The following is a 25,975-nucleotide window of genomic DNA, read 5'->3' as shown; positions in this document are numbered from 1 at the left end:
TTAATCTGTGTTGCTGCTGCATGCAAGATTCGTAGTCACATCAAGAACTGCAGGAGGAATGTAAGAATAAGGTTATACTAATTAGGGCTATCATAATCTATAGTTGAATGGTTTTCGATCGTGTAGTCCAAATTTTGTTGTATTTCTTAGCAACGTTAGACTAATCCTTACTCCAAATATATATCGTTATCTATGTAGACAAACGTCCAAGAACAAGGAAGACACACAGTTGAAGACCTCAATTAACCACAGGCGACCGACTCCTCGGCCTGGTCTGGTGGCATCTCAATCCGAGGGTGGGTTCAACCTTATTGTCTCCAACACACAAATCGAAGTCCGCCGATGGTGGGTGGGCCGATACAAACTCGCATCAGTCTTCCATGGTGCTGAGCAACGCCAAGAAGAGATTGATGATGTCTAGGTAGAGCGAGATGGCGGCACACACGTACTGGTCGTAGCTGTGTCGCTTGATCAGGTTGTCGGTGTCGTAGATGATGAAGCCGGCGAAGACCACCGCCGAAATGCACCCGAACACCCTCGTCGTGATCGTTCCCATCGGAAACAACACCTGCTCAGGTAGGCTCAAGCCGTATACATAGAGAAACGAGAATAAGTCGGCGACATGGAGAACTGCGCTACTCCTAACCTGGATGAGCGAGAAGATGGTCAGTGCAAGGAGAGCCGCAAACAAGAACGGACCGAGGAAGCTGAAGTCGTGGCCTCTCTTGGCCGCCCAGAATGTGTAGAGAGTGAGACCCCCAACCACCGCAGCTGTTAGGGTTGCAGCTTCCAGTATAGCCGTGCCTGTGCATGAGTTACAAGCATATCAAGCGGAAGCAGCATGAAGAACAACAACGTCGTTGCTATTAGGACCTTTAGGTAGATCAATAAATTCTCTGTAATTGTATTATATTTTCTTATGGCTTCATTCGCACTGAATGAATAATCGAAAACCATAGATTTTGTCTTCCAAATTATAGCCAATATCCAAAATCCAACATGCTGGAAGACCAATGATTTGACATCAGAAGAGCATGACGGCTTCTCGTATACGTATACGTAGGCAATAGAGGAAGATGATGCTGATTACCTCCTCGAGTCGTGCATGCCAATCCAACAGCGAAGCCGATGCAGACGGTGAAGAGGACGAGGAGGACAAAGTTGATGGGGTGGCGCTCGCTGAAGTACATCATCGGAAGCATTACTGTTCCATTTCAAGAGAGGAGCAATAGGAAGAAGCGCCGTCATCGAACACGGAATGGGGGAGGAGAAGGAATCCAATCGATCTTGAAACTTGACGTACGTACCCAAGAACGGCAAGATCATAATGGCGACGCCGGCCGCGAACGAGGCGGTCGAGCGGTCGAGGAGGAAGTCGCGGACCGGAGCGATTAAGTTGATGGCCGCCGCGACGCCGATGGTGATCACGATCTGGAGGGCGACGATGGTGTAGACCTTGCGGATGAACGCCCACCGCAGCTGCGGGCTCTCCATCATGTTGGGGTACAGCGACGCCCCACCGCCGGCGGCAGCGCCCCCTGCCTCGACGTCCCATCCCCTCCAATCCTTCATCTCGCCGATTCTATTGTTTGGACCGAGAGGAGGAAGGAAGGAAGGCGACAAGAGGCAGGCGAAGAGAGAAAGAGAAGGAGAGTGACAGAAAAAGAGGAGGTTAACGGAAGGTGGCGAGGATGAGAGGCGTTGGCTTCCTGCATGGATTTAGGGGATACGAACGTACTGTATTCACCGCCACCCCGGTCCGTTGACCGGAATTTTGCTGCAAATAATTATTTGTATTTGTCAAATGGGTAATATTAATAAAATCATAAATTAAATATTTAGAAAAATTTAAATTGTTAATCTTAAACGAAAAGATGTTTCGAGTTGACACCTCCTCCAAAGCACAGACTGTAGGATTAGTACCAACTTACGAAATCATGCAGTGGCCATAATCCAAAGTTTTGCCCTAAATTTTGATCTTCATTGCATTAGAATACAAAATGATACACTTTTTCTTATTGTATTTGGGAAAATGGATTAATGTACACAATCTCTTCATTTTATATTTTCATCTAACGATATAAAGTTAATCTGACAAGAGACCATTCAGGGAAAAAAAAAAGCATAGAATCCTGGATGTTCTGGAAATTTGGTTTAGAATCACAAGCAGCCTTCTCAATCAGATCATATAAGCATAAACAATCTGGAATCAGATTCCGGAAGCAATCACTTTGAGGTGCCAATAAATGTTCTTAGAAACCTCACATCAACAAGTATAAATAACTTTTTCTAACGACACATTATCTTAGTTCTGCTGGATCTAACAAAGAAAAAGCAGTAGTAACACATGTTGCCGATTAACATACAGTATGGTGCATCATGTGCCTTACATAATATGTACGCTAAGCTCATTGATATGTGCCAAACAGATACATTTTACTTTGTTGAATGGTGGAGCATGTGGTTTCTCAACTATCAGCAGCCCTGAGCAAAGTAAGCAATGAAAGGAACAGATTGATGACGTCGAGGTAAAGAGAAACAGCTGCCCAGACATACTGATCGTAGGTAAAGCGCTTGATGAGGTTGTCAGTGTCGTATATGATGTAGCCAGAGAAGATTATTGCTCCTAGCCCACCGTATATCATGACTGAAATTTTTCCAAGCGGAAATAGAATCTGCAAGATGAAGATGTGCACAGATGAGTTGTGGAAGAATGAGAACTCTAACAAAATGCAAAAGCAACTGAATAGAATGGCAACCATTACCTGTATGAGACCAAAAACCAGCAATACCAAGACAGCAGCAAAAAGGAAGGGGCCAAGGAAGTTGAAGTCATGGCCCCTCCGGGCAGCCCAGAACGTGTACAGAGTGAGACTGACCACCACCACCGTAGTGAGGATAGCGGCTTCCAAAATGACTTTTCCTGTTTGCAGTTGAGGAATCTCAGTCTCTAAATCAAGTCATCCTTTCATGTTCTTGATGAGGTTTCAAGTGTCATATAAGGAGCGAAAGACTAGACTAGATAATTAGAAATATCAATAGTGAAATTGGACAGGCGACAGAAAAAGAGATAGGGCAGCTACGAAAATAAAAATGACCAAACAAGAACCAAACAGGAAGAATCTGTTGGTTATAAATATCATTACTTCCCCCACGATCATATAAATGCAGACCATTTTCAAAGGTGGTGTCAGGGTGTACATTCGTTTTATGACCTTTTCTTTTTAAAGCGTGTCTCATATGTCATGATGGATCACAATCACTACCCTCTTTTGACAGAGGCTTCCTGACTTAAATCTCATCCTTTCATGTTTGCTTACACATCATTAAATCCTTGTTAATGTTCTTTGTAAATTAGCAATTGCTTTTAACTCAAAGCACATTGATGTGGCATGTCTTGATAGGCCATCGATGCTTCTAGGAAACGCCATCAAAAACAAGGTTCCACAAACCAAGGTTTTAAATATTGGTCAGATTAATATGTATGAACGAATATTAAATAGTAAGCACACGTACCAGATCATATAGATCAATACTGCCAGACATTTAATTATTATTATTTTTTTTTGGGGGGGTAAAGCTGGGCATTGTAGGTTAGAATACTACTTGGTAAGCCAATATTGTATTGGTCAAACCAATTGTTGAAACAGAGAGCAGATCTAGACTTCGAACCTTGCCACAAATATATATATATGAATAATAAGACTTCAAATTCTTAGGAGAGAAGAAAGCATAAGTACAACGGAATCATTTATAAAGAATGGGTCTCTTTCCAACTAAGTCCAGTGTGGCCACTTCCTACTTAAAAGTTGTATGTATGTCCCTCCAAAGCTTGGCTTATAAACAAAGCATTATCGGAGAACAACATCTTTGAACTGTTCTTAAAGCAAGAATAACTCACCACTGGAAAATCATAGTTGACACTATTGGAATATTTTATACCTAAACTGTGATTTGGATTCTAGAAAAATGTTCCACAAGAGTACAACTTGCAAGATAATTCTCCTTAATTTCTCCGCCAACCAATGCTGATATAGATATCACTACAGTGAAAAGTCAAGATAATTCTTACCACATAAGAAAGAACAATTCTTCCAAATCTATTCGGCATTTTTTATCCTTATCTCAAGGGTATAGGACAACAGGAACCTCAGAACTTAAAACTTCCAATATAATCTCAAGGTTGATGACATTATCTTTCAACCATCTAATAACAAACCCAAACCGATATTGCCCAAGAAATATCCTTGTAAAATAGAAGGGTATCGACAACCAGAAAACCTAAAATGACATGAAAAGCTATTTTCAACTTAGAACATAAGAATTAAAATTACAAGTACGAATCAAAATATAATTACTCCAAATTCCCAAAATTTTATTAATCAGGATCATCAATAGAGTAACTTAGTTCAAAAAGTTTTCAACACTAATGTAAAAGCAAACTAAAACTTTTACTCCAATATCAAGTAAAAATGATTTCAAAAAGGGCCTTTTGATAATTTAAACTAGGTTTAGGGATTTCTTGCACCAGTAGAGGAAGACTAAGAGTTCGAATATTACCACTCGTGAATGCGCAACTCATCCCGACGGCGAAGCTTATCGACAACGTAAACAATCCAAGGAGAAGAAGATTCACAGGATGCCGCTCTCGGTAGATGTACAAAGGACACAGAACTGCAGAGTTTCCAACCAAAAATAGAACCATAAATTCCAAGAACAAGAAAACACAACGGAAAAGAATCAAAGCCTAATCAAGCAACGAATAGAAACGAAGGAAGGGGAGATAAAGATACGGATGAATGGCAGGATGATGAGAAAGATGTAGAGGCCCAATCCGGCACTGGAGGAGACGAAGAAGTGGGAGATGGATTTGACAGAGACGACGACGGCGGCCACGGCCGCCGTCAGCGCCAACTGGACGGTGAGGATCATGTAGATCTTCCTGATGAACGCCCAACGGAGATCCGGGCTCTCGATCATGCCCGGATACAGCGCACTCGGTCCGCCGGACTCCAAGTCCACGCCCTTGGCGTACTTCGGCCACATCCTGTCGGATCCCGCTGCAAGATCGAACTAGCTTGGGGCTTCGACGAGGGATCGAGAAAACACTCGATCTTTGGTGCTAGGGTCTGAGGACTCTGATTCAAACGCGAGAGAGAGAGAGAGAGAGAGAGAGGGGTCAATCGAATTCGAAAGGAGAAGTAAACGAGGCGGCGAAATCGTCTCTTAAGAACACCACCAATAGACGTCCATTGGTCGACATGATTAAGTGGGCGGGCAACTATGCATCAGATAACCGCTGCCAGAACACACAACATCGTATAACGCCCTTCGAATGGTTGCTAGCGTTAACCTATGAGGAGCTGACGAATCACTAGAGGCTAAATTTGATGTTTCCTGTTTCATGACTACAGCGAGTTGACAATATTCTTGGCTTTTAAAAAAGTATTCATCACGCACTTTAATCTCAAAAAATATAAATATTTTTTTAATGTTGGAAGAGTAGAAGGACTTCGTGTTTGGCGTCAACAAAGAAGTCACTGATGCGTACGCATTAAACTGCATCTTTCATATTATTATGCCAATTAAATCCTGATACATCAACTAAAATTTAGATGATAAATATATTGAAATCACATATAAATATGTACGTATTCGAAAAAGAAAACACTTGGTTTAGGTTACCTGCTTCCGCGAAAGCCGCCCACCGACCCGAGTGATGAATGGACGAGAGGCGGAGGCCGCACACGGGACCCACAAGGGATGATCGGAGTCCGAAACTGCCTCGAACGCCGATAATTAAGCGGCTTCTGAACGGACTCGATTCCTCGAGGTACAATCTGACGGTCCAAACTCCACGATGCGGTGATTGAGGCGAATCTGCGGTACGTATTTCCGCGGGCTCACCGACCATCTCGTCGTTCACGACACTGCGGGGATGATAGGTGACGAGTAGGTGCTGACGAGGATCACACTGTGTGACCATGGAACTCAATCTCGTGCGTTATCCATTTTTTGTATTTTATTATTAAAAATTATTTTATGCATATGAGGGTTAGGCAGTATTATTATTATTATTTATTATTATTATTATTATTATTATTATTATTATTATTATTATTATATATATATATATATATATATATATATATATATATATATATAATATCCAAGGTAAAGTAACGTTGTCTTTCGGAGAATCTTCCATTTTGTTCGGGCAAACGATCTAGACTTGCAAGTCATAAATTGTGCGGGTATTTGTTGGTGTCACTCTTCTGTCGACCTACATATTCTATGAAATATTAGATAAATTGTACAAGGCATAAACAGGACCAAGTTGATCCCATTCAAGACTTGATGTTGAAACCCAATTGAGATCGGGAGCAGTACAGATTTACCAACTGCCTTGTTTTTAGCTCTGAATTCTTTTTTGCGAGTACTTGAAAACAGTTTGATAAATAATGTAACCTAAGAGCAGTGTGCAACTTTTGACACTGGCAATCGTCAGATCTGTCAGCATGATTCAATCTCAGGGGAAAGGTGCAAAACTAAATCCAAATTCATTGATACAGCCAACTTGTGAGTACTCTCTTCCCAGTCCTAAGCAGGTAAGGAAGGGTTGCTGAAGTAATGAACTAATGATACAAATTGAAAGTTCTTAAAGAGGCCTCTAAATCCAAACTGAGCCTGTTTTCAGCGTAGCCAACTCGGAAAATTAAAAATTACAAGAGAAAACTTTGATATGCATCTTCAGTCAGTTCTTTGTAGTTCAGTACGGAAATACATCCAAACGCATGTGCCGTGAAATTCTGCACGATAGGACCATGTGAAATAAAGATCATTGGCTCTATTTCCAAAGCGATATCCTTGAACATATGATCCTTAGCTTCCTGCTGCATTGGGTATCGCCGTGGAGTTGGAATCTTCAGCTTTTTCATGTTCCTTGTTGAGCATCTAGCATCATCAAAATGTGTTAAATGGGATGTTTTTCATGTACAAAAACTAAAATGTAAAATGTATTAGATACGAGGAAGCTCATCGATCCATCTTAACAAACATGTATTTGCAGCAAGAGACAAAGTTAGGAATTGGTCAAATAGACCGATCTGTCAAACCATGGATTATGTACAAATAAAGAATCATAAACACTAAACAATCAAGACGTCCATCACATCATCCCAGAATAAAAACTCTGATATTCTAGTATATATAATACATAATACAAAATCCAAGCCAGAAGCTCATAATCAGTATAATATATTGAATACACATAAAAAAGCAAAACTTGACTCACTTTGTTATTTATCAAGTTGTGAAGTGCAATAACACTCCGGATGAGGGAAGAAAGATATATAACTAGCATCATGTCATTTGTTTTCACTGCAGGGGACAAAAAAGAATCAGTGAATTGCATACGATTTGTTTCAAACCTGGGGGGCGGGCAGCAAGCAACAAGTAATAGCATTACCTGCAAAAGCCTTGATCAATTCATTCACGTTAAGGTTCGGAAGTAGATTAAATATGTCCTGCAAAATAAATTCATTTAAGATTCACTACATCGTTATACAAGAAAATTCATAAATCTATGCCAAACTTTTCTACCGAGGATACGCTTCGATCTGTTGACATAAAATCGGAACAAAAATGGAAAAATGCACAAGAATCAAAATAGAAAATAATAAATTATGTTATCATGATGAAATACACACTGCTTGTAGCTTCCATAGTTATGTAATCTGCGGTTGTAGCCTTGTAGACTATCAGTCTGACAAAATACTCCAATAGAAATAGATACACTCAAAAGTCCTATGCAGTAGAAAGTCTTATATTGCTCATGACAAATTTAGCTAAAGCAATACAACAAAAAGTCCTACCAAAATCTACAGCAACATGCCCAGGTGATGTTGGAGCTAATTACGAACAAGAGTCAGAATGTATATATGCAAGAGAGAATATGCTTGACAAGACCCAACATTTTAGACAGCATTTAACATACTTGATAAATGTAGATATTCTAATATGAAGTTGCAGTCCTTAAATTTGACCAAGATAAATTAGAAAATGATTAGACTGATTAATTTGGACCAGCAAATCTAAACTACCAAAGCAAAGTTTATCATTAAGAACATCCCACGGGCTTGGCTACAGAAAGCCTAGACTAGAAGCTTTGCAACAAATATATGCATCTTGTCGGAATTAAAAAAAAAAAAAACCCAAACTATGCTGAATTCAATCATCTACTAATAGGGTTAATTCTTTCACTTTAATTTATCTATAACCTCATGGGGATCATTTTTAAGTGAAAGTCGCTATCAGTAGCTATTGTTTCACCAACCACCAACAAAAGACCTACCATGCAAGAAAGTCCAAGGAACTCCTAAACCGATAAAAAGATCTGGTTACAACAGCTGCTAATGGTGCAGGATCAATTCCATTATTTCACACGGAATAAATAATAGTGGAAATAAACAAACATTTAACTAAACAAAGGTGAAGAATATCCTGGATATGTCCTTGATTTGATGCTGCCACAAAAAAGACAGATTTGTATATACACATATGCAACATACAAAAATTAACATAAAGAAAAAATAGAGATCATAGCAAAAATATGTACCTGCAAATGGTACAAAATCTCATGATTCAGGGGTAACTTCCCATCAATTACAAGGTCTAGATAACCACGTATCTCACGTAACCTTGCATCTAGCCCTTTCAAAGCTGCAAGTTTGCCAGTAACCTGCACATGAAACAACATAACTAGCTAGTTGTAACCATCATCTGGAAATCATGTATATGACAAATCATATCAAATCTTTCAAGTCTTGCATCTAATGTACAATCCTCTAAAAGATAATCAGAACAGAGAAGCCAAAAACCTCTGTTGCAAGAGTGCTGATTGTTGTATCCTTGACATCCCTCAGCAAGTGTTCCACTCCTACATACATAGAAGCACTTAAGTGAATTGGTGTTTCCGGTAGTAATTGTATTTAAGGTGAAAACATTGCTAGGTCATCTTTACCATGAAAAAGAAGCAGCCAACTCAAAGGCTATTCAACAACTAGTCAAAGAATAAAAGTATCTAAAAGGATCAGGCAGTTTTCAATAGAATAGCTTAGTACTTGCATACCAATTTCCTCAACTTCATGAGCAGCAATTTCTGAAGGTACATGCACAAACACCTTCTGACTTTTCTGTGTAGCATTCTGCAATCAAATGCACATTAACAAACTAGAGCTTGTGTAACCAATACACTGCATAAAAAGGACAAATACATACTAGAAAACTCACTAGATCAGTCTCCCTTACCTCTTTGACCTCTTCAACAGCATAGTAGGCTTTGGTAGGTATACCAAGCTCCTTAGGTTGGACGTCAATAATCACCAACACAGGATTAGGAACATAACTGCAGTAAGAAACACAAGGTACTCAAAACTATATAGCAGCATATTATGGTTGGCCAAGTAACCATAATTTCTCAACCACTAGAAAAAGAAAATTGAACTTTTGCAACAAAGTTCAGTATATTATTAAACCACAACAGATAAAGGAGTGAAACACCCAAAAGAAGGTGAAAGTAAAATCTAGAAACGGCAAACCCAGTCACTTTGACAGACCTATTATTGTATTCCAAAAACAACGAAAAACCATATTGCTGATAATGGGAAGAAGAGTCATGCAGCCAAACCCAAATAGTTGGATCACGGCTTCCTCTTGCTGAAACCACATAAGTGATACCCACTGATGGTTATCTCAAAAGTCACAAATATGTAAAGAATTGATAACAATGCCTTGTATGTCATACGGACCCTGTTCGACAGGATAAACCAAAAAATATTGAACAAAATATATCAAATTCATGTTGACATAGCATATGGGATGTTGCAAGTAGCTACTATTAGTCTATTATATAAAAGTAAGAATTACAATTAAACAAATAGAAACTCCATTTAGTAAGATACACAGAGAATTACCAACAACATTTCTATAAAATGCCAGAAAATCTCATCGTTCAAAAGTTAAAAAAAATCATCTAATAATCTTACTCATTAAACAAAGCATGAATGTCCAAATCATTTTCCCGTAGCTTTGGACCTGTGCTGTACCAACCCACAACATGCTCCTTGGCTGCAAAATGACATGTTTGGTTCAAACATGGAATAAAAATATTTGAACTCCTTACAGACACATAGAGGTTTAAAGTTTGAACCGAGCAGTACCATTTATTCTTTTAAACATGGAGAACATTGATTCATGGTAATTATGATCCAAAAACCAAATGCTTGGGTCCTTTTCATCTTCTTCAAAAGGCACTGCAAACAGCATTAAGGTGTGAGCACAATATGTAGAAAAACTATCACAACAAGTGTGACTGGTAGACCAGCATTCATTTTATATGTAGCATAAATAATACTCAAGAACACTTCTACTGAAAACAGAACAATGAACAATCTGATTGAGAAACAACATGTTATGTCAAGTACAAAAGCGTAAAGATGAAAAAATTGGCCAAGAAGCCCAATTAGCTACAAGAAGCACAAAAGAAGAAACATGACCACGTAATAGCAACTTAAAAATATGCAGCTTGAATGATGTGTCCAATTTGACATGGACATCCATGAGTTTCCCACTAAAAACCCTGGGATTGGATTGTAGCCAGCGCCCTTGAATTTCCAATCAAAGCTTCCACCCTCAAGACCTACTATAGAAATATAATTATCCAAACTTTATCCCCCAAATCCCATCATCATTCACATTTCACAGCTCATTTGATACATAAATTTTGTACGGATTGCAAATAGACACCCTCGAAATTCCACTTTCTATAATCCCAACTTCCAAATTCTGCAACTCAAAAACTAAGATCCATATTCCAAGTGTACCCAAAAAATTTCCTGATCCTAGATCATATAAATCTCCACGCATATAACCCAAGCTTGTAACCCCTCAACCAAACACAAAATTTAATTATTACTTGGAGTTTGGAAGAATTCCCAAACTTGGAATTTGGATATCTACCTAATTTTTCCAAAAAAAATCCTGGTATTTCAAACCCCCGTAAATAAGAGGGGTTTAAAATTAAGGATATCAGGCTTGAAGTACCCGTTGAATCTTAATCAGCTTCATAAATTTGAACATTTTATTAAAGTTGTAAAGCAGCCCTAAACTCACTTAACGGCCCTTCAAACATGAGCAGAAGATAACAAGAAAAACCCCATTTTGATTTCCACTAGACTTTAAAACCATCCTTCATACTTCTCTTCCGCAATTAAAAGAAAATGGAACTTGCAACATACACAAAACCCTCCCATTCACAGTGATTCTTGAAAAATCGTGAAGAATAAGAAAAGGGTAACAAGATCTTGATTTCCAGAAAGGCCCCACGCGCATCTTCCATACTTCCCTTTTGCGACCAATTGGCATTCCATAACCTTCTTCCAGGGGCGATTAAGGAACATAAAGCTACGCATACATATAACCTAGATCAGGATAAAAATATGAGGATTAGGGCTAACCTGCGTAGGAGTTGGTGACGTCGACGGTGCCCTTGGCGGAGGATCCGAGGAGGACGCCGATGACCCGCTTGCGGGTGTCGCGGGCGACGCGGTTGTAGTTGTCCACGATGCTCAATAGCACCAGCGGGTGCACTATCACCTTCTCCACCGCCCGCCCGGCCATCTGCTGCGCTTTCACCACATCCATCCTTCTCTCTCAATTGCTCTCTCTCTCTTCCTTCGCCTTCGCTTCCGCTTCCGCTTCTTAGGGTCGTCTTCCCCTCTTTTCCTCTGTCGCAAGAAAGGAGAATGGAGGCGAAGTAGACGTAACCAACATATGATCTGCACAGATCTGGCGCTAATCGACCCGAACCGGAATGGTTAATCGAACCGGATTAGCTAATCGAACCGGATTGGTCGGACCCAAACCTGGGCCGAGTTGGATTCAATAATGTCATTGAAGACTTAGGGCATCAATCGTTGAAGCTGTAGAGAGTCTGAATTCTTTTTATTAATTATAAAACTTAAATTTTTTTATTATTTATCTGAAACATATAATTGTGGTAAGAGGAAGGTGAGAGTATCATTCTTAAGTATTTTCTTATAAAATAGTCGAAAAGTTCAGCAAATGAAAGCATTGTAGGTGAATTATAAGGTCATTTATCAAAGATATTTAGATTGAATAAATAAAAATAAAAGAAAATATATACCTCTTTGAATCTAATGACTATAAGGGGTTTGTTTCTTGAGTCCACTTGGTCAAACTTTTTATAAATATATATTAATTTCTTTAAATTATTCATGTGAGAGTCAAATTTTTTATATCTCTTGTCCCATAAAAGGTAAGGATTACGTCAAGAAATTATATTATGAAGCCTTTTGACGATCAAATTAGTACGCATCAATAAATATAAAACGATCATAAATACTCATTAGTTTTAAATAAGAATATACCTTATATAATATCATTTTTATAATAATTGATTTATCGTGAGAATATATCGTTTAAATATTCTACTTGTGTCATATGTCCAATAAGCTCTTCTTCATCATCATATCCAATAAATATTAATTAATTTTTTTTATATTGATTGATAAAAAAATAATGATCATATCACTAATAAAGATTAAACTTATTAACATATATGTAACTTTAAAAATTCTATGTGTGTAAATTAAAGGGATAAATATAAAATTCATTGACATATATATAAATCTTACCTTATTATAATCTTAAAAATTTTATACTAAATCTTAAATTTTCTTATAAATTTGAACTTCAGTATATCTCATCTTTTTTTTTTTTGAAGGTATCTAAGCTTTTCTAATCTCAAGTATATGTGTAAGTGATTGTAATTAGGGCTTTTACCCTAAAATGTGAGTGCAATTTGGAATAATAATAATAATAATAATAATAATAATAATAATAATGGCTCTTTCCCATAAAAAAAGTAAAAAAAAAAAGAAAAGAAAAAAGAAGGAAGTTCTACAATTATTCATTACAAATGATCCATTATTTATTTAATTATCTATTTTCCTTTTACTATTACTTCCTTTCAGAACCTTCCAAACTCACTCAGGAGACGCAAAGCCATCGCCCTCGATCTAGAAACTTCCATGGCAAAACCATCGGCTTTAGATTTCCCCCTCTTCGCTGCGTGCCTTCCTCCTCCGCGGTTTCCAAGCATCTCCGACGCCACAGACATCTCGCCCTTCTGGATTTTGGATCCGCTAGTAAAGAGCAGTTCATCCTGGATTCTAACTCTTTCTTCCTCGCAGTTCTCTCTCGCTTCGATCGTATCATCTATCGGTTCGTTTTTGTGCTCCAAAAGATGCTTTCTTTTGTTTGCTTTCGCGATCTAAGCCTTTGAAATCCTGTGTTGTTGATGTTCCCGGAAGAGACCGGACTGTTGTTTGATCAGTAGCGCATCTTTTTATCCTCTAGAAATCGCATCTTTGCTGCTCCATCCGTCAATACCAACTGCTGTTGCTATCCATCTGATTGTTCTACTATTTTCCTCTCTCCTCGCATCGAGACCTCGGATTTCTCTTGTAATCCCCTTTTCAAGTAGTAATAGTTGTCGATGTTGTTCCTTTGTTCAGTATTAGGGTTCCGTTAATTTAGTGGAGCGTAGTCCTGTCTTATGTAAAATATCTTCCTCTGTACATATTTGTGTTGGTTTCCGCTCGCTTTATCCTTCAATCTTCCTCCTTTTCGTAGATCAAAATTGCAACTTTGTTTTCTATCACCGAGGGTCGGTTAAGAACTGTTGATTTCCTGTCTAATTCGAGAGTTCTATTGAAATCCTTATCTTGAGTAGGAAGTTTGACTTTATTTGCCTCAAATTTCGTCATGAATCCGGTGAAAGAGGAATACCAGGATTACTCGGAGGCATCCTCTGGCTCCAATGAGATCGTGGTCGATCCTCCGAGACCATTGGAGGGGCTCCATGAAGCCGGGCCACCGCCTTTTCTAACCAAGACATACGACATGGTGGATGACCCGAGCACGAACCAGGTGGTCTCGTGGAGTCAGACGAACAACAGCTTCGTGGTCTGGGACCCGCATGCCTTCGCCATGACGTTGCTGCCCAAATACTTCAAGCACAACAACTTCTCCAGCTTCGTCAGGCAGCTAAATACCTATGTAAGTACTTGCAATGCAGTTACCCTTTTCCTAAGCCTTCTTGGAAAGGGTTAGTGGATGCTTCTGATGTTGTGTACTCTGTCACTTCTGTTGCTAATTCAGCAAGAATAGATGATTTTTCATCAAGTATGTATCTTTTCCTCCATAGTAGTTATTGTTTTGTTCCATTGTTATTGATTGAGTTGAAAAGAGAGTAGATTTTCGTTGAAATGAAGATTAACTGAAACAGGGAAGTTATTGTAGTTGAACAAGTTGATTAAATGGAATGCCTTTTCTCCTTCTTCTGTGATTAAGCATTGTATGTTAATAATAGAGAGAGACAGTGCATGCTCATTCGTAAAGTTCAGTTGGGGCCTTGCCACCTTTTTTTCAGAAGTTAAAAGGAAAAAAAACTCTGGTATTGTATGCACAGCAGAACAAATATGCTTAGAGGAAAGAGAAGAACAAAAATGTAAAAGAGAAAATTAAAAATTTTCTTTTAGATGAATAGAAAAAAATCAACTTGCAAACAAAACTAGATGACGTCAAGATAAGTTTTCTTGCTTCTTTTGTCATTGCCATTTTAATACATGTGAAAGTATATTGTTGTTGTCATTTATCCTAAAGGCTATTGGTAGTGCTACTACTAAAATTTGGTTATCATTTTCTGAGGAGTTTACTAAACATGATAACTGAACTAAGCACCAATAGGGAATCCTTAATTGAAGGAATGAATCAGTGCATCTACGTTCGAAGTGCATCATCTAAACTTCAGGTGTTTAGATTTTAAATCACCTTTTGCTTTTCAAAGAAAGCATGCACCATTTTACCCTTGTATTAGGATAATATCAACGGGAAATCATTAACTTCATGACAAAACTTTGCAAATTAAAGGCAAATTTAAGTTTCAAATTCTTTTTATCAGCAACAGAACCTCATCTGACTTCAATGCAACAAGAATCATATTTAACACTAATAGCAACCAGTGGTCATAAGAGATGTGTGTTTTATGCAAAACCAACAATCTCAGCTCTTATAGGTGATCGACAAGAGCTGCATCACGTGTCTGTATCTCTTTATGCATATGATTTGCTTGATTGATATGTTTTGCCTAGCTGATTGTATTAGGTTCAGACTTGTGATAATTGTGGCATTCTCATCACAAATACATGTTTCTTTGGTCATTTCTTCTCTTACTGGTTGCCTTCATCTCAGCCACCCGAGGTTCTTTATGTTAGAATGATGTGTATAATACCTAAAATTCCCAATGCTAATTCTGTTTGGACAGACTAAAATTTCCGTACTTAAATTTTCAGTGGCATGAGCTTGAGCTGTTTATATCTCCCTGCGGGGTTGGGGTAGTCATAACACATCAGAATACATGGCTTGAACTGATTGAACTTAAAAACTTTCTTTTATAATTGTTAATTTCCCTAATTTTGATTGTTGGTCTATTCTAGTTCTCCTTTGATAGGTCACTGGTTCATATGAAGTTCAGAAAACATGTGCGAGTAATGATAATCTTTATATGTTTTGTCCATTCAAAATCCACAGAAGGCTTACACATTTTAAATGATCAGGCATAGAATCCTAGGGTAGCAACCAAAATTTTGTTGGTATTGAGACCTCTTTTCTGAAGCTTTATGTGATAGGATTTGTTAAAAAGTAACAGAAAGGAATAATTTGTTTGCTATTTGTTTGTTCAAAAACTTTAGAAGTCGATGAAGCAAGAAGATGATAACAAAGGAAAGATATGGGGTTCCACAACTGATATGACTTTGATGTATCAATCACATTGAGAGGTAAAAAGATGCATATATTTCGTCGTTTTTTCTTTTCTTTGTAGAAGGAAATTTTAATTATTAGTTTTAACCCTTCTTTCCAAAAATTTCTAGTTGGTAACCATAAGTGTAAATGAATAATTTGTTTTCTATTTGTCTTATCAAAAAGTATAGAAGAGGATGATGAAAGAACATGAAAGAAGAAAAGAGAAGAAAGATATGGCTGTTGCAACTGTAATTACTTCATATGTGAATCAGCTTGAGGTAAAGGCTGGAATATTCTACTCCTCTCACTTGGTTGATCTGTTTCTGAATTTTTATTGCATTCAGCAGTTTTTCTTTAATCTTCATTTATCAGTTGATATGTGGAAAAGATACATGTACTTGGCCTGTTCAGTTATAGGAATAATTCATAATTGTCAGCATTGTGTTTATAAAGCCTAATCCAGCTGGCTTTAGCTTATTTTTTAATAATGGGCTCTTTTTTTTGTCACGTTTTTGTTGCCAATGTTGGGGATCTGTGCAGGGTTTTAGAAAGGTGGATCCTGATAGATGGGAATTTGCTAACGAGGGATTCCTCAGGGGGCAGAAACATCTGCTTAAGACCATAAAAAGGAGAAGGCCACACAATCATCCTCCATTACAACAGTCTCTTAGTGCATACATCGAGGTTGGGGAATTTGGCCTGGAAAGAAAAGTAGACCGGTTAAAGCGTGATAGACATTTGTTGATGCAGGAAGTTGTAAAACTAAGGCAGGAGCAACAGAACACAAGAGCCCATCTCAAAGCTATGGAAGAGAGGCTACAACTGACAGAGCAGAGGCAACAACAGACAATGGCTTTCCTAGCTCGGCTGATGCAGAACCCCAGCTTATTACAACAGTTGCTTGACCAGAAGGAGAGAATGAAGGAGCTTGAAGAGGCCATTTCTAAGAAAAGAAGAAGACCCATCGACACAGCTCCTGAGCCTGATGATGTGGGAACGAGCGGATACCAGGAAACATATTTGCCTGTCAAAATTGAAGCTCAAGGTATACAGGACTTCTATGTCGAGGAAGTTTTGAGCTCGGATAACTTAGCAGGACAGTCCCATAGCGAGGAGCACTTGGCGCCTCATGAAAACAACACAGATGGGGAGCTGAATGACAACTTTTGGGAGGAGTTGTTAAACGAAGGACTTGGTGATGAGAAAGGTACTTTCGGTATCGAGGGGGTAGATACTGAAGATGTAAATGTCTTGGCTGATCAACTAGGCTTTCTTACTTCTACCAGCCCTAAATAGTTTGTTAAACCAGTATTTATCTAGACCTTTTGTATTTGATTGAGTTAACCACTGCTAACTGGAAACTGATGGTTCCTTTTTCCTCGTTTATATTGATATGGTTACCTATCAGCTGGGCTTGTTTCACATCTGTGAACTACTGATTGTCCATTTATTAACAAGAATTTTTGGCGTCTATGATCTACTTGATCAGCGTACTGTTATTCTCCTATAGATTTCCATTGTTCAGCTGATTATGTGATTGAAGATCAACCTTAGTTGTCAGCTTAAGGTATATCCTGGAAAGGTGTTCGACAAGTTTTGCTATTATCATTCTACTCCTGTTTTAGCTGGCACTTCATGCATTCCTCGAACTTTTGCACTCTCCTTTCTTGTGCTTGTAGGCAAAATTTTGAACAGTTCTTGCAATACATTTTCCCCACCATCCTCTTGTCACTGGAATCCAGTGATCCAAGCTCGCTGTCTTTGGCTAAAGATCACGACTCCTGTATGTTGAAGTGGCATCATCTATTTCATGTTTGGATGATCATTTTGTCCTATGACAAGAACTGGTTTCCCGATTGCTGTCTGATAGGGATCCATCATAGAAACTGTAAAGATCATCAATGGTGCATGGCTACCCAAGTTCTTCCTGGATGTCTTATACATGTCATCTAATTGTTTGGCAGTGTATCAATTCATTCTACCATGTTTATGCTGAACTCCACCATTGAAGGAGAGCGAAAGTATTCCTCATGTCCTTTATGTGCTGAGATGGTGTGATTATAATCAAATCGATCCTATCTGCTGTCTGAGAGTTACAATAAGTAACATGTAACATATCATTACACCCGTCAAAACGAGTTCCACATACTCTGCTTTGCGTCGGTGTCACAAGCTCTCTCCGGATTCATGGGAAGAAGAAAGCCCACGTCGACGTCCCCTTCGCCTCGCTGCCAAAAGCACACCTACTGCATCGTGCCCACTACCGACCACCACCACCCACGAGCAGACATTGCTTCCGTCTGACGAAACCTCGAACGCTTCGTCTCCATCTCTCTGGAGGCTTCGCCACCTTCCCCTGGTGGTCTCCCCGTCCACGTCGCCGCCCTGGGACATGTGAAGGTTCTGCGCTCCACGTTACGCCCGCCCCATGGCCCAGTTCTTGCAGCTCGCGTGGCTTCTCTCCGTCCACCCCTTCGGTTCAGTACTCCCTCGCCCTATATATACCTCCTTCCATGAAACCTGTCGACATAGATCTCCGAGCGTACGTCTTGCAGAGTTCCATTGCGCTCTCCAAGCTCGCAAATACCAGCCATGGCCGCATCAGCCACACTGCACTCCAACATAGCTGACTTTGCGACTCGCACCGGTCTTCCTTCCCGTGCCTTGCTGCCGTCTAGGCAAGTCGGCCGCGTCTTTCGCGTCAGGTGTCAATCTGAGGTAAGCATACGGGCGTGGGAGATTACCAATAAGCTTCCTTCACACCAAAGCTCACATTTTGAGATATGAGCAGGAGCGCCCGCAGGAACCCCCGGCAGCTGTCTCGCCTCCGCCGCCGCAGCCAGTGCAGACTACTCCACCGACACCCAAGCGCAAGGTGAATACTGAACGCAATCATATTAGAGTTGAGAGAATTCGACATCAGTTTCTTCACCAGCAATTTCATGATACAGGAAAGCACGAGCTTCTCGGATATCCTAGCGTTCAGTGGGCCGGCACCGGAGAGGATCAACGGAAGATTGGCGATGATCGGGTTCGTGTCAGCCATCGCGGTGGAGCTCACGAGGGGCGACGACCTGGTGGCTCAGCTCGCGAATGGCGGGCTGCCGTGGTTCGCGGGCACCGCCGCCTTGCTTTCTGCTGCCTCCTTGGTGCCCCTGTTCAAGGGCGTGAGCGTGCAGTCCAAGTCTAGTGGCGTGATGACAGCCGATGCAGAGCTCTGGAACGGCCGCTTCGCCATGCTCGGCTTGGTGGCACTGGCTTTCACTGAATACCTCAAGGGTGGACCTCTTGTGTAAGAGCGAGCGAGCGAGAGAGAGAAAGAGAGAGAGAGAGAGAGTACCAGTAGCTCATGGATGTATCAGTGTATGAGCAAGGCATGCAACATACTGAAGGTTTCAGTCAAAGTATGGTTGTGGAGATGCATGATGTGTTCAACCATGGAATATGTCTTGAATTCACTCTACTCCTTTGATGCATCTCAAGATCAGCTGAGCAGCTGCATGGCTGCAGTAAAACTATTTCTGACTCTGCACATGTCAAACAGTAGATTTGAGGAAGAAGTCGATCAACATTGAAAACTATGAAAGGACAATATGAGAGAAGGATGCCTGCAGTCTCTGCAGCTTATAAACCCAGTAAGTTTTTACTGCTTATGAGAGAAGGATGCCTGCAGTCTCTGCAGCTTATAAACCCAGTAAGTTTTTACTGCTTGATTGATAGACTTTCTCTTTCATCTTACAATCACACCATTTTCTTATAAATTCTGATAACTCTTTTGTCTCACTGTAAAATACTTATGAGAGTAGCAAAATATTACAAATATGAAAGCTAAGCCATTTAATCAAAATCTTTATATTCAGAGAACATGTTAATCTAGTAAATCTTGATGGAATAATTCTTCAGACACAAAAACAGAAAAAGGCAAAGAAAAATGTAAAGCAAATCTATGATGCACTAGATCTTTGGCATGTATATTAAATCATGAGGTACATGACAATTTACAGAGACATCTTTGAAGTTCTTACTGTAAGCAAAACAAGTTTCTCTTTCAAGTCATAAAGAGGTAGAAGATGATGGCAATGAATGCCATATTACTAGAACATAAGAAGATGATTAGTTGCGTTTCGGAGGTGCATCCGCGACGATCTGTCATCTTCTGTAAGCTTCACCTTTAGCCAGCCAATATTATCTTCCAAATTGTTTTGTCTTGGTGGTCCTGTTTATGATTAAGACTAGTAGAATTAGCTAACCACTATCGAAAAAAAAAAGGGAATATAGAAAATATTTCTCATACTTTTTCGACTGATTGTAACGGACAAACTTCTAAACAAGATGTTGGATGTAATGCTTATGTCTGTCCGTTGTCTTTTGGCATGTTCATGCCTTGTACAGCAGGTAGAGGGGCGGCCGAAGGCTAAATAGTCTCATGTTAGTTGGGTTGGTGACCTCTTTAGGCTTGTAAATAAAGGTTGTGTCATGTGGACACGTGCGAGAGCTTTTCAGTCTGTAATGGACCATTTTACCCTTTGTTGTGCCACTGTTCAGAGCTTGTAAAGTCTGTTTGTAATTTGCATTGTCTATGAAGTGTTTTTCGGACATGTTTGCTTGTGGATCCCGATTGAGGCGTTCTCTTTAACCCGTTCTCTCTTTTGTTGGTCCTAAGGGACAATGGGAGGCTTCGGGGAGGCTGACCTTTGCGGACTGACGCGCGAGGGTGCCGCACGCCTTAGGCAAAACCAGCTAAGGTCGTGACATTATGGTATCAGAGCGGGACAAGTACTCATAGAAACACTTGACATGCAAACGTGGGGGACCTAGCGGGGCTGCGTTGAGGGCAGTCAGCACACACGCGACCGTTTGAGGGAAAACGGGCATGGAGATGTAGGGAAAAGAGTCGCTCAGAGGAGCGAGCATCTGAGATTGGCATTCAGAGGAATGGCCAACCCTTCGCGCAAGAGGCACCACGAGAACAGGCAAGCTTGGAAGAATTTGGAGCGCACAAAGGTTGGGATGGCTGAGTTTGAGCTACGGCTCAACGTTGACAACTATACTTGATGGTGCTCTAGGCAAGCGAGGCGCTTGGCAAGAATGAGACCGTCCAAGGTGGAATGAGTTGCTCAACGACCAAAAGAGTTATGTAAAAGCTCACAGAGGTGAGGGGAATTGCTAACTCGAAGAATTTGGTACTCATGCATGGGCTTGTATACGGACGATGGAATGTTCGTGGCCATCCCAAGGCGGTCGAGACTCGGCGCCATGGAGCATTGAAACTTTCTCTTCGGCATGCAAAGGATACGTCCGGAGGAGGCTGAAGTGTGCAACGAGTTTAGCATGTTGCTAGGCCTTGAGGGGTGCGGCGGTGGCTGTATTGACGTGGAGGCGCAATCTAGCAAGTGCGTTTGCAAGAGGCAGAACAATGCACAGTTTGTTCAGCAGATCGGAGTAGTCCAAGGGGATGGTGGTCTCCGAAACGAAGAGAGATGTTGCTCCAACGGGATAGTTATCTAGGAGGGATAAGTCTCGGCACTCCAGAGGGAGAATCATGTGAGACGGACTTCACATGTTGAGGAGGAGTACCTCACAAACAACAACTTCACAAAGCTCGATGGACTGAGCAAGCGACGAGGAGTTGTCGCATGATCTTGCTCGAGAGAATGCATTGGTGGATGCATTGCGAGATCAAGTGGGGGAGCGACCCAAAGCAACTTATGAAGGTACACTTGGAGTCGATGTGGAGATCGGACTCAAGGGAGGGCTGACCCGTGGAATGGTGGGCGCGAGGGCCACCATCGACTCAATGCAAAAACGAGGAACGGAGCAACTTGGGTGTAACTTGGCGAAGTACCCAAGCCGCATGAAGGGAGCCAGCATAGAAGTTGGAACATGGAGCAGAGGCACAGTGCTTTTCTTAGACAGAGGTCAAGGACATGAACTCTTGCAGAGGCAAGAGTAGGATCATGTTGTTCCATGGGTCCTTCATTCTGACGGAGCGGACTCATCTTGCATGGTGCCAAAGACGAAGGGAGCTTCCGGGCACATGCACCTTATCTCGGAGAAGCATTTGATGGAGAAACTAAGGTGACTCAATTTGCGGAGGCAAAGTTGGGTTCAGAAGGCCTTAGCACGGGGCGAGAGGACGCAGAGGCGGATACTCTTGAAGAATATGCCACAGTGTTGCCATTTGAGTTGCTATGAAGGAAGCAGTGCGTAGCGGAGATTGTGCTGGTAGGGGTAGAGGCCCAGGATCCAGACAATGGTGCACAGATTACAATGAAGTCGGTGGACTTCGAGAGCTACTAGGCGACGGACTGTCCTAGAGCGGTGCTTCATCTAAGTGTGACCCGGGAGTGGGTGGATGAAGGTCGATTGCCAGAGGAGAGAACAAAATCGAAAGTGGAAGGGACCCTGCGATGTATTGGCAGAGGCCACACATGGAGGGTTCACAATTCGAGTTTATTCCACAAAGATCAAAATGCAATGGAGATGTCACCAGGAGGCGACATGGTGCAGCGGATCGTGGTGGAACAGTTCGTGGCAATGCGACACACACGACATTGTCCCGTGAGGGATGAGATCATATAGAGGTATGATCGGGAGCTACTGGGAGCTCCGCTTTGGTGAACAACACGACGACAGGAAGGGCTATGGATTCAAGGAGTGAAGGTCATGGTACCGCAGAGGCGGGTCTTCCAGGCGTGCACCGAATTTTGCATCGGATGAAAACCTTGGTCATCAGCATATGGGGGCTGGGTTCCACCAAGGGAAAAGTTCGAATGCAAGTACCAGTGAGTTCCATGGGAGGGACTTGATCATGCAGAGGTATGATCGAAGCAGCTGGAGAGTTGGACTTCTCCAGAGCTTATATTCGCTTAAGGGAGCCCGACAAGTCAGAGGACAAGGTCGAGTAAGCGAACGTTACTACCAAGGAAGCTAAGGAGAACAGAATCGGTGCAAACACTACAACGTGATGGCAGAGGCCATGCATGGGAGTTGCAGTCTGTCTTTCCATCGACCAAACGGACTGCTTGGAGAACACAATGGTGTTGAAGCAGGGGGTCGAAAGGGGCGAGGAAGCGACGACGAGTCCAGAGGGACTTAGCTACCCAAAATCAAGCATCAGTTAGAATGGAGGTGGACTCAGAGGAGTGCCATGGAGACATCTCTACTGATTGTGAAGGAAAGGGATACAGAGGCGAGGCGACGGATAGTAGGGCCATGGGCATGGCAGCGCCATGGTACCGCAGAGGCGGGACTTCCGTGCAAGTCATTGATCCCTTGCTCTCACGGAGGGAGAGCGCTTGGTCGTGAAAGGGGCCGAGGAGGTGGAGCATGCAGAGGCAATCTCCAAGTACCGAGACAAGGCTGAAGGGCAGAGGCCAAGAAACTTCGTAAGACCGGTGTCAACAAGTTTCTCATCAAGATAGCCGTAAGTGAAGGACTTCGGGTCATGCAAGAGTGCACGACCAAGGAACGAAGCAGGCAGTACGCGGTGCTGTACCTTTGCTACTCAGTGGAGTAGGCGGCAGGGTTGATGGAGAAGACGGTACAATCCCAGAGGCGACCTCATCTATCAGAGAATTACTCCAAGTTGGGGTGAAAACTTCCTGCATTCTAGAAGTTCAATGGCATTGAGAAGGTGAATCACAGTAACTAACTCAACGCAAGGAGTGCAAACACTTCAAGTGCTTCAGAAGTGTGAGCAAAGAGCAGGCGAAGGCTAGTAACCAGCTCGATGCATGAAGTACAACCTCGAGGAGGCGGGCGAAGTCAAGTAACTTTTGCCTTCTCAACTCTTAAGAGAATGGGCGAAACTGAGTACCCCAATTCTCTTATCTATCCAGCAGAGGAGCGCTGCACAAGTTCAAAGACCCTTCGAAGATAATGGAAGACAATAGTTGTCAAATCCTCACCAACGGTGATCAGTGCTACTGAGAGTAGATTGTCCGCCTCATTTCCCAACGAAATGCCAATCGAAAGCGGAAGTGATGCGAACATACTTGGATGGGACAACTAACTGAAAGAAGAGTCAATGAGCAGATTTTATGGAGGAAGGACCAAAAACTTCGGAAGTTTGCGAGGCGATGCTCGTTAAAGCTCCAACAAGCATCCACCCAGTTCAAGCAGCATGTGGAAATTTTGAGAGACTAGCGCAGTAAAGATGGTCTTTTCCTTTATTTGGTGGATCCACAGGAATCAACAAGGATCAACACAACTCAGCCAACCCCACACCAGAGTCAGAGTCATTGGTGAGTTGAAGCAGCATGGCAGATCAAAGGTTCGACTACTCAAAAACAGCAGCGGAGAGCAGCTAGGAGCCAGGAGGCGCATTGCAGCTAGAGTGGAAGATTGAAGACTCAGCAAAGGCGAAGAGTTGCAGTGTTCACAAAGGCTTCGACGAGGACGTCGAAGGGATAAGTGGGGGAGAATGTAACGGACAAACTTCTAAACAAGATGTTGGATGTAATGCTTATGTCTGTCCGTTGTCTTTTGGCATGTTCATGCCTTGTACAGCAGGTAAAGGGGCGGCCGAAGGCTAAATAGTCCCATGTTAGTTGGGTTGGTGGCCTCTTTAGGCTTGTAAATAAAGGTTGTGTCATGTGGACACGTGTGAGAGCTTTTCGGTCTGTAATGGACCATTTTACCCATTGTTGTGCCACTGTTCAGAGCTTGTAAAGTCTGTTTGTAATTTGCATTGTCTATGAAGTGTTTTTCGGACATGTTTGCTTGTGGATCCCGATTGAGGCGTTCTCTTTAACCCGTTCTCTCTTTTGTTGGTCCTAAGGGACAATGGGAGGCTTCGGGGAGGCTGACCTTTACGGACGGACACGCGAGGGTGCCGCATGCCTTAGGCAAAACCAGCTAAGGTCGTGACATGATGGCACAAGTAGATTCAATATATCTCCTTAACAAAAATCAAATTTAACACGAAAAGTAATGAATAAGCAAGAGCGCAGACGACTTACTTTGAGAAGCACAATTGAAGGAATTAAGCAGAATAGGAACATATAGTGCAGCTGCAAAACCTCGCAAAAATGTCTTGTTTATGGTTAATGTTTCCAGACAGTAGAGGGTCATAAAATCTTTTCTAGGTGAAAGTTGATAGATGAAGAAGTACTAATAAACATGTTGTCCTGATCCTTCACCAATTGATTTGATCTTACATAAGTGTCATAATAGCAAATTAGAAATCTTGGGAATATATGGTTATTCAACCTTGGAAGGGTATTCTTCATATTTTGTTCAAACTTGTATTAAAAGCAAATGTTTCAGAAATCTTACTGAATGAGTAACAAATATTCTACTCTCTCTTGCGAGTAAAATTCTCATACTTGAACTGGAACTGTTTGAAATGGCTTTATTGTTTGGCATTATAAAGGAAAAAAGGTGATTCCCAAACTAGTAGAAAGGCTACCATTTGCAGGTCCTGTATCTGGCGCTGCAATTGTCAACAACAATGTAAGTGCTAGAAAATTATCAGCTGTAACATTCATGGAGAATTAATTCTTGAGGGTAAAAAGAATAATTGGTTCTGTAATGTTGCAAATAGCATTTCCTGAAAGGCACATTAGGAGAACGAAAATTTTCGGGTACCTGGGATAGGAAACACATCATTCCCTTGGTGGAGGAGCCAAGCTAGTGCCGGCTGAGCAGGGTTACATCCATGCTTTGCAGCCAAATTTGCTCCTTGGACATGCAGAATCGTGTTCTCCGAATTATCTTCGGAGAACCTATAGGGTGAAATGACTGAAAAACAAGCATCAAATGAGCCAAGAAATATATGTCATCTCTAAACTGGAATGATCTGATTTTAAACATTAAAAAGTAACTTGACCATAGTTGAAAAAAAAAAAGGAAAACCCACATATGTTGACATTCTTGACAAAAGAGATTGTTTGATATAAAGACATAAGATCATCCCAGTACACTGTTAGCAGAACTTTCTGCATAATAAGTCTTTCCAGCAAAAAAGCCCATACCAAGAGGACTAAATGCAACTATTCCAATGCCAAGATCCCTGCCAGTCAAAGGCATCATTTGCATTAGATTGGGCACTCTACAATCCATTTGATATACAATGATCATAATG

General features: G+C 41.2%; 5 protein-coding genes and 1 long non-coding RNA gene across 10 annotated transcripts; 2 read left to right on the top strand and 4 right to left on the bottom strand.

The window, feature by feature from the left end:
• Positions 1–210: 210 nt before the first annotated feature.
• LOC135587884 (protein LIFEGUARD 4-like) lies at positions 211–1,764 on the bottom strand. Of its 2 annotated transcripts, XM_065079726.1 has the most exons (4): positions 1,308–1,759; positions 1,091–1,204; positions 647–804; positions 211–568 (listed from the first exon to the last, which is right to left on the bottom strand). In XM_065079726.1, exons 1-4 carry the CDS (start codon positions 1,570–1,572, stop codon positions 371–373), a joined length of 735 nt encoding a protein of 244 aa, XP_064935798.1. In that variant the 5' UTR covers positions 1,573–1,759; the 3' UTR covers positions 211–370. The 2 variants fall into 2 exon arrangements, with proteins under 2 accessions (XP_064935798.1, XP_064935797.1); XM_065079725.1 differs by having other exon boundaries at positions 211–804; positions 1,308–1,764.
• A 425-nt stretch (positions 1,765–2,189) lies between these two features.
• On the bottom strand, positions 2,190–5,224 carry LOC135587883 (protein LIFEGUARD 2-like). The gene is made up of 4 exons (XM_065079724.1): positions 4,794–5,224; positions 4,561–4,674; positions 2,766–2,923; positions 2,190–2,675 (listed from the first exon to the last, which is right to left on the bottom strand). Exons 1-4 carry the CDS (start codon positions 5,044–5,046, stop codon positions 2,469–2,471), a joined length of 732 nt encoding a protein of 243 aa, XP_064935796.1. The 5' UTR covers positions 5,047–5,224; the 3' UTR covers positions 2,190–2,468.
• Positions 5,225–6,529: 1,305 nt separating this feature from the next.
• Positions 6,530–11,807, bottom strand: LOC103995113 (26S proteasome non-ATPase regulatory subunit 7 homolog A). Its single transcript, XM_018830226.2, has 10 exons — positions 11,517–11,807; positions 10,221–10,313; positions 10,047–10,128; positions 9,310–9,406; positions 9,131–9,206; positions 8,880–8,938; positions 8,618–8,740; positions 7,469–7,526; positions 7,295–7,380; positions 6,530–6,954 (listed from the first exon to the last, which is right to left on the bottom strand). Exons 1-10 carry the CDS (start codon positions 11,701–11,703, stop codon positions 6,883–6,885), a joined length of 933 nt encoding a protein of 310 aa, XP_018685771.2. The 5' UTR covers positions 11,704–11,807; the 3' UTR covers positions 6,530–6,882.
• A 1,271-nt stretch (positions 11,808–13,078) lies between these two features.
• On the top strand, positions 13,079–17,310 carry LOC135587882 (heat stress transcription factor A-2b-like). 4 transcript variants are annotated; one of them, XM_065079722.1, is made up of 3 exons: positions 13,079–14,142; positions 16,077–16,166; positions 16,429–17,310. In XM_065079722.1, exons 1-3 carry the CDS (start codon positions 13,849–13,851, stop codon positions 17,182–17,184), a joined length of 1,140 nt encoding a protein of 379 aa, XP_064935794.1. In that variant the 5' UTR covers positions 13,079–13,848; the 3' UTR covers positions 17,185–17,310. The 4 variants fall into 4 exon arrangements, 2 of the variants coding, with proteins under 2 accessions (XP_064935794.1, XP_064935795.1); XR_010475987.1 differs by adding an exon at positions 15,837–15,923 and having other exon boundaries at positions 14,002–14,142; positions 16,077–17,310; XR_010475988.1 differs by adding an exon at positions 15,837–15,923 and having other exon boundaries at positions 14,002–14,142; positions 16,072–17,310.
• Positions 17,311–18,403: 1,093 nt separating this feature from the next.
• On the top strand, positions 18,404–19,351 carry LOC103995115 (early light-induced protein 1, chloroplastic). Its single transcript, XM_065079721.1, has 3 exons — positions 18,404–18,606; positions 18,680–18,763; positions 18,840–19,351. Exons 1-3 carry the CDS (start codon positions 18,481–18,483, stop codon positions 19,182–19,184), a joined length of 555 nt encoding a protein of 184 aa, XP_064935793.1. The 5' UTR covers positions 18,404–18,480; the 3' UTR covers positions 19,185–19,351.
• LOC135587881 (uncharacterized) lies at positions 18,765–25,473 on the bottom strand. Its single transcript, XR_010475986.1, has 2 exons — positions 19,914–25,473; positions 18,765–19,415 (listed from the first exon to the last, which is right to left on the bottom strand). It is a non-coding gene; the product is annotated as an uncharacterized LOC135587881 (long non-coding RNA).
• Positions 25,474–25,975: the final 502 nt, after the last annotated feature.

This window comes from Musa acuminata, chromosome BXJ1-8 (assembly GCF_036884655.1).
Source record: "Musa acuminata AAA Group cultivar baxijiao chromosome BXJ1-8, Cavendish_Baxijiao_AAA, whole genome shotgun sequence".
In the NCBI taxonomy this organism is placed as follows: domain Eukaryota; kingdom Viridiplantae; phylum Streptophyta; class Magnoliopsida; order Zingiberales; family Musaceae; genus Musa; species Musa acuminata.
Note: the sequence above shows the minus strand (reverse complement) of the source record. Positions and strands in the feature narration are given on the sequence as shown.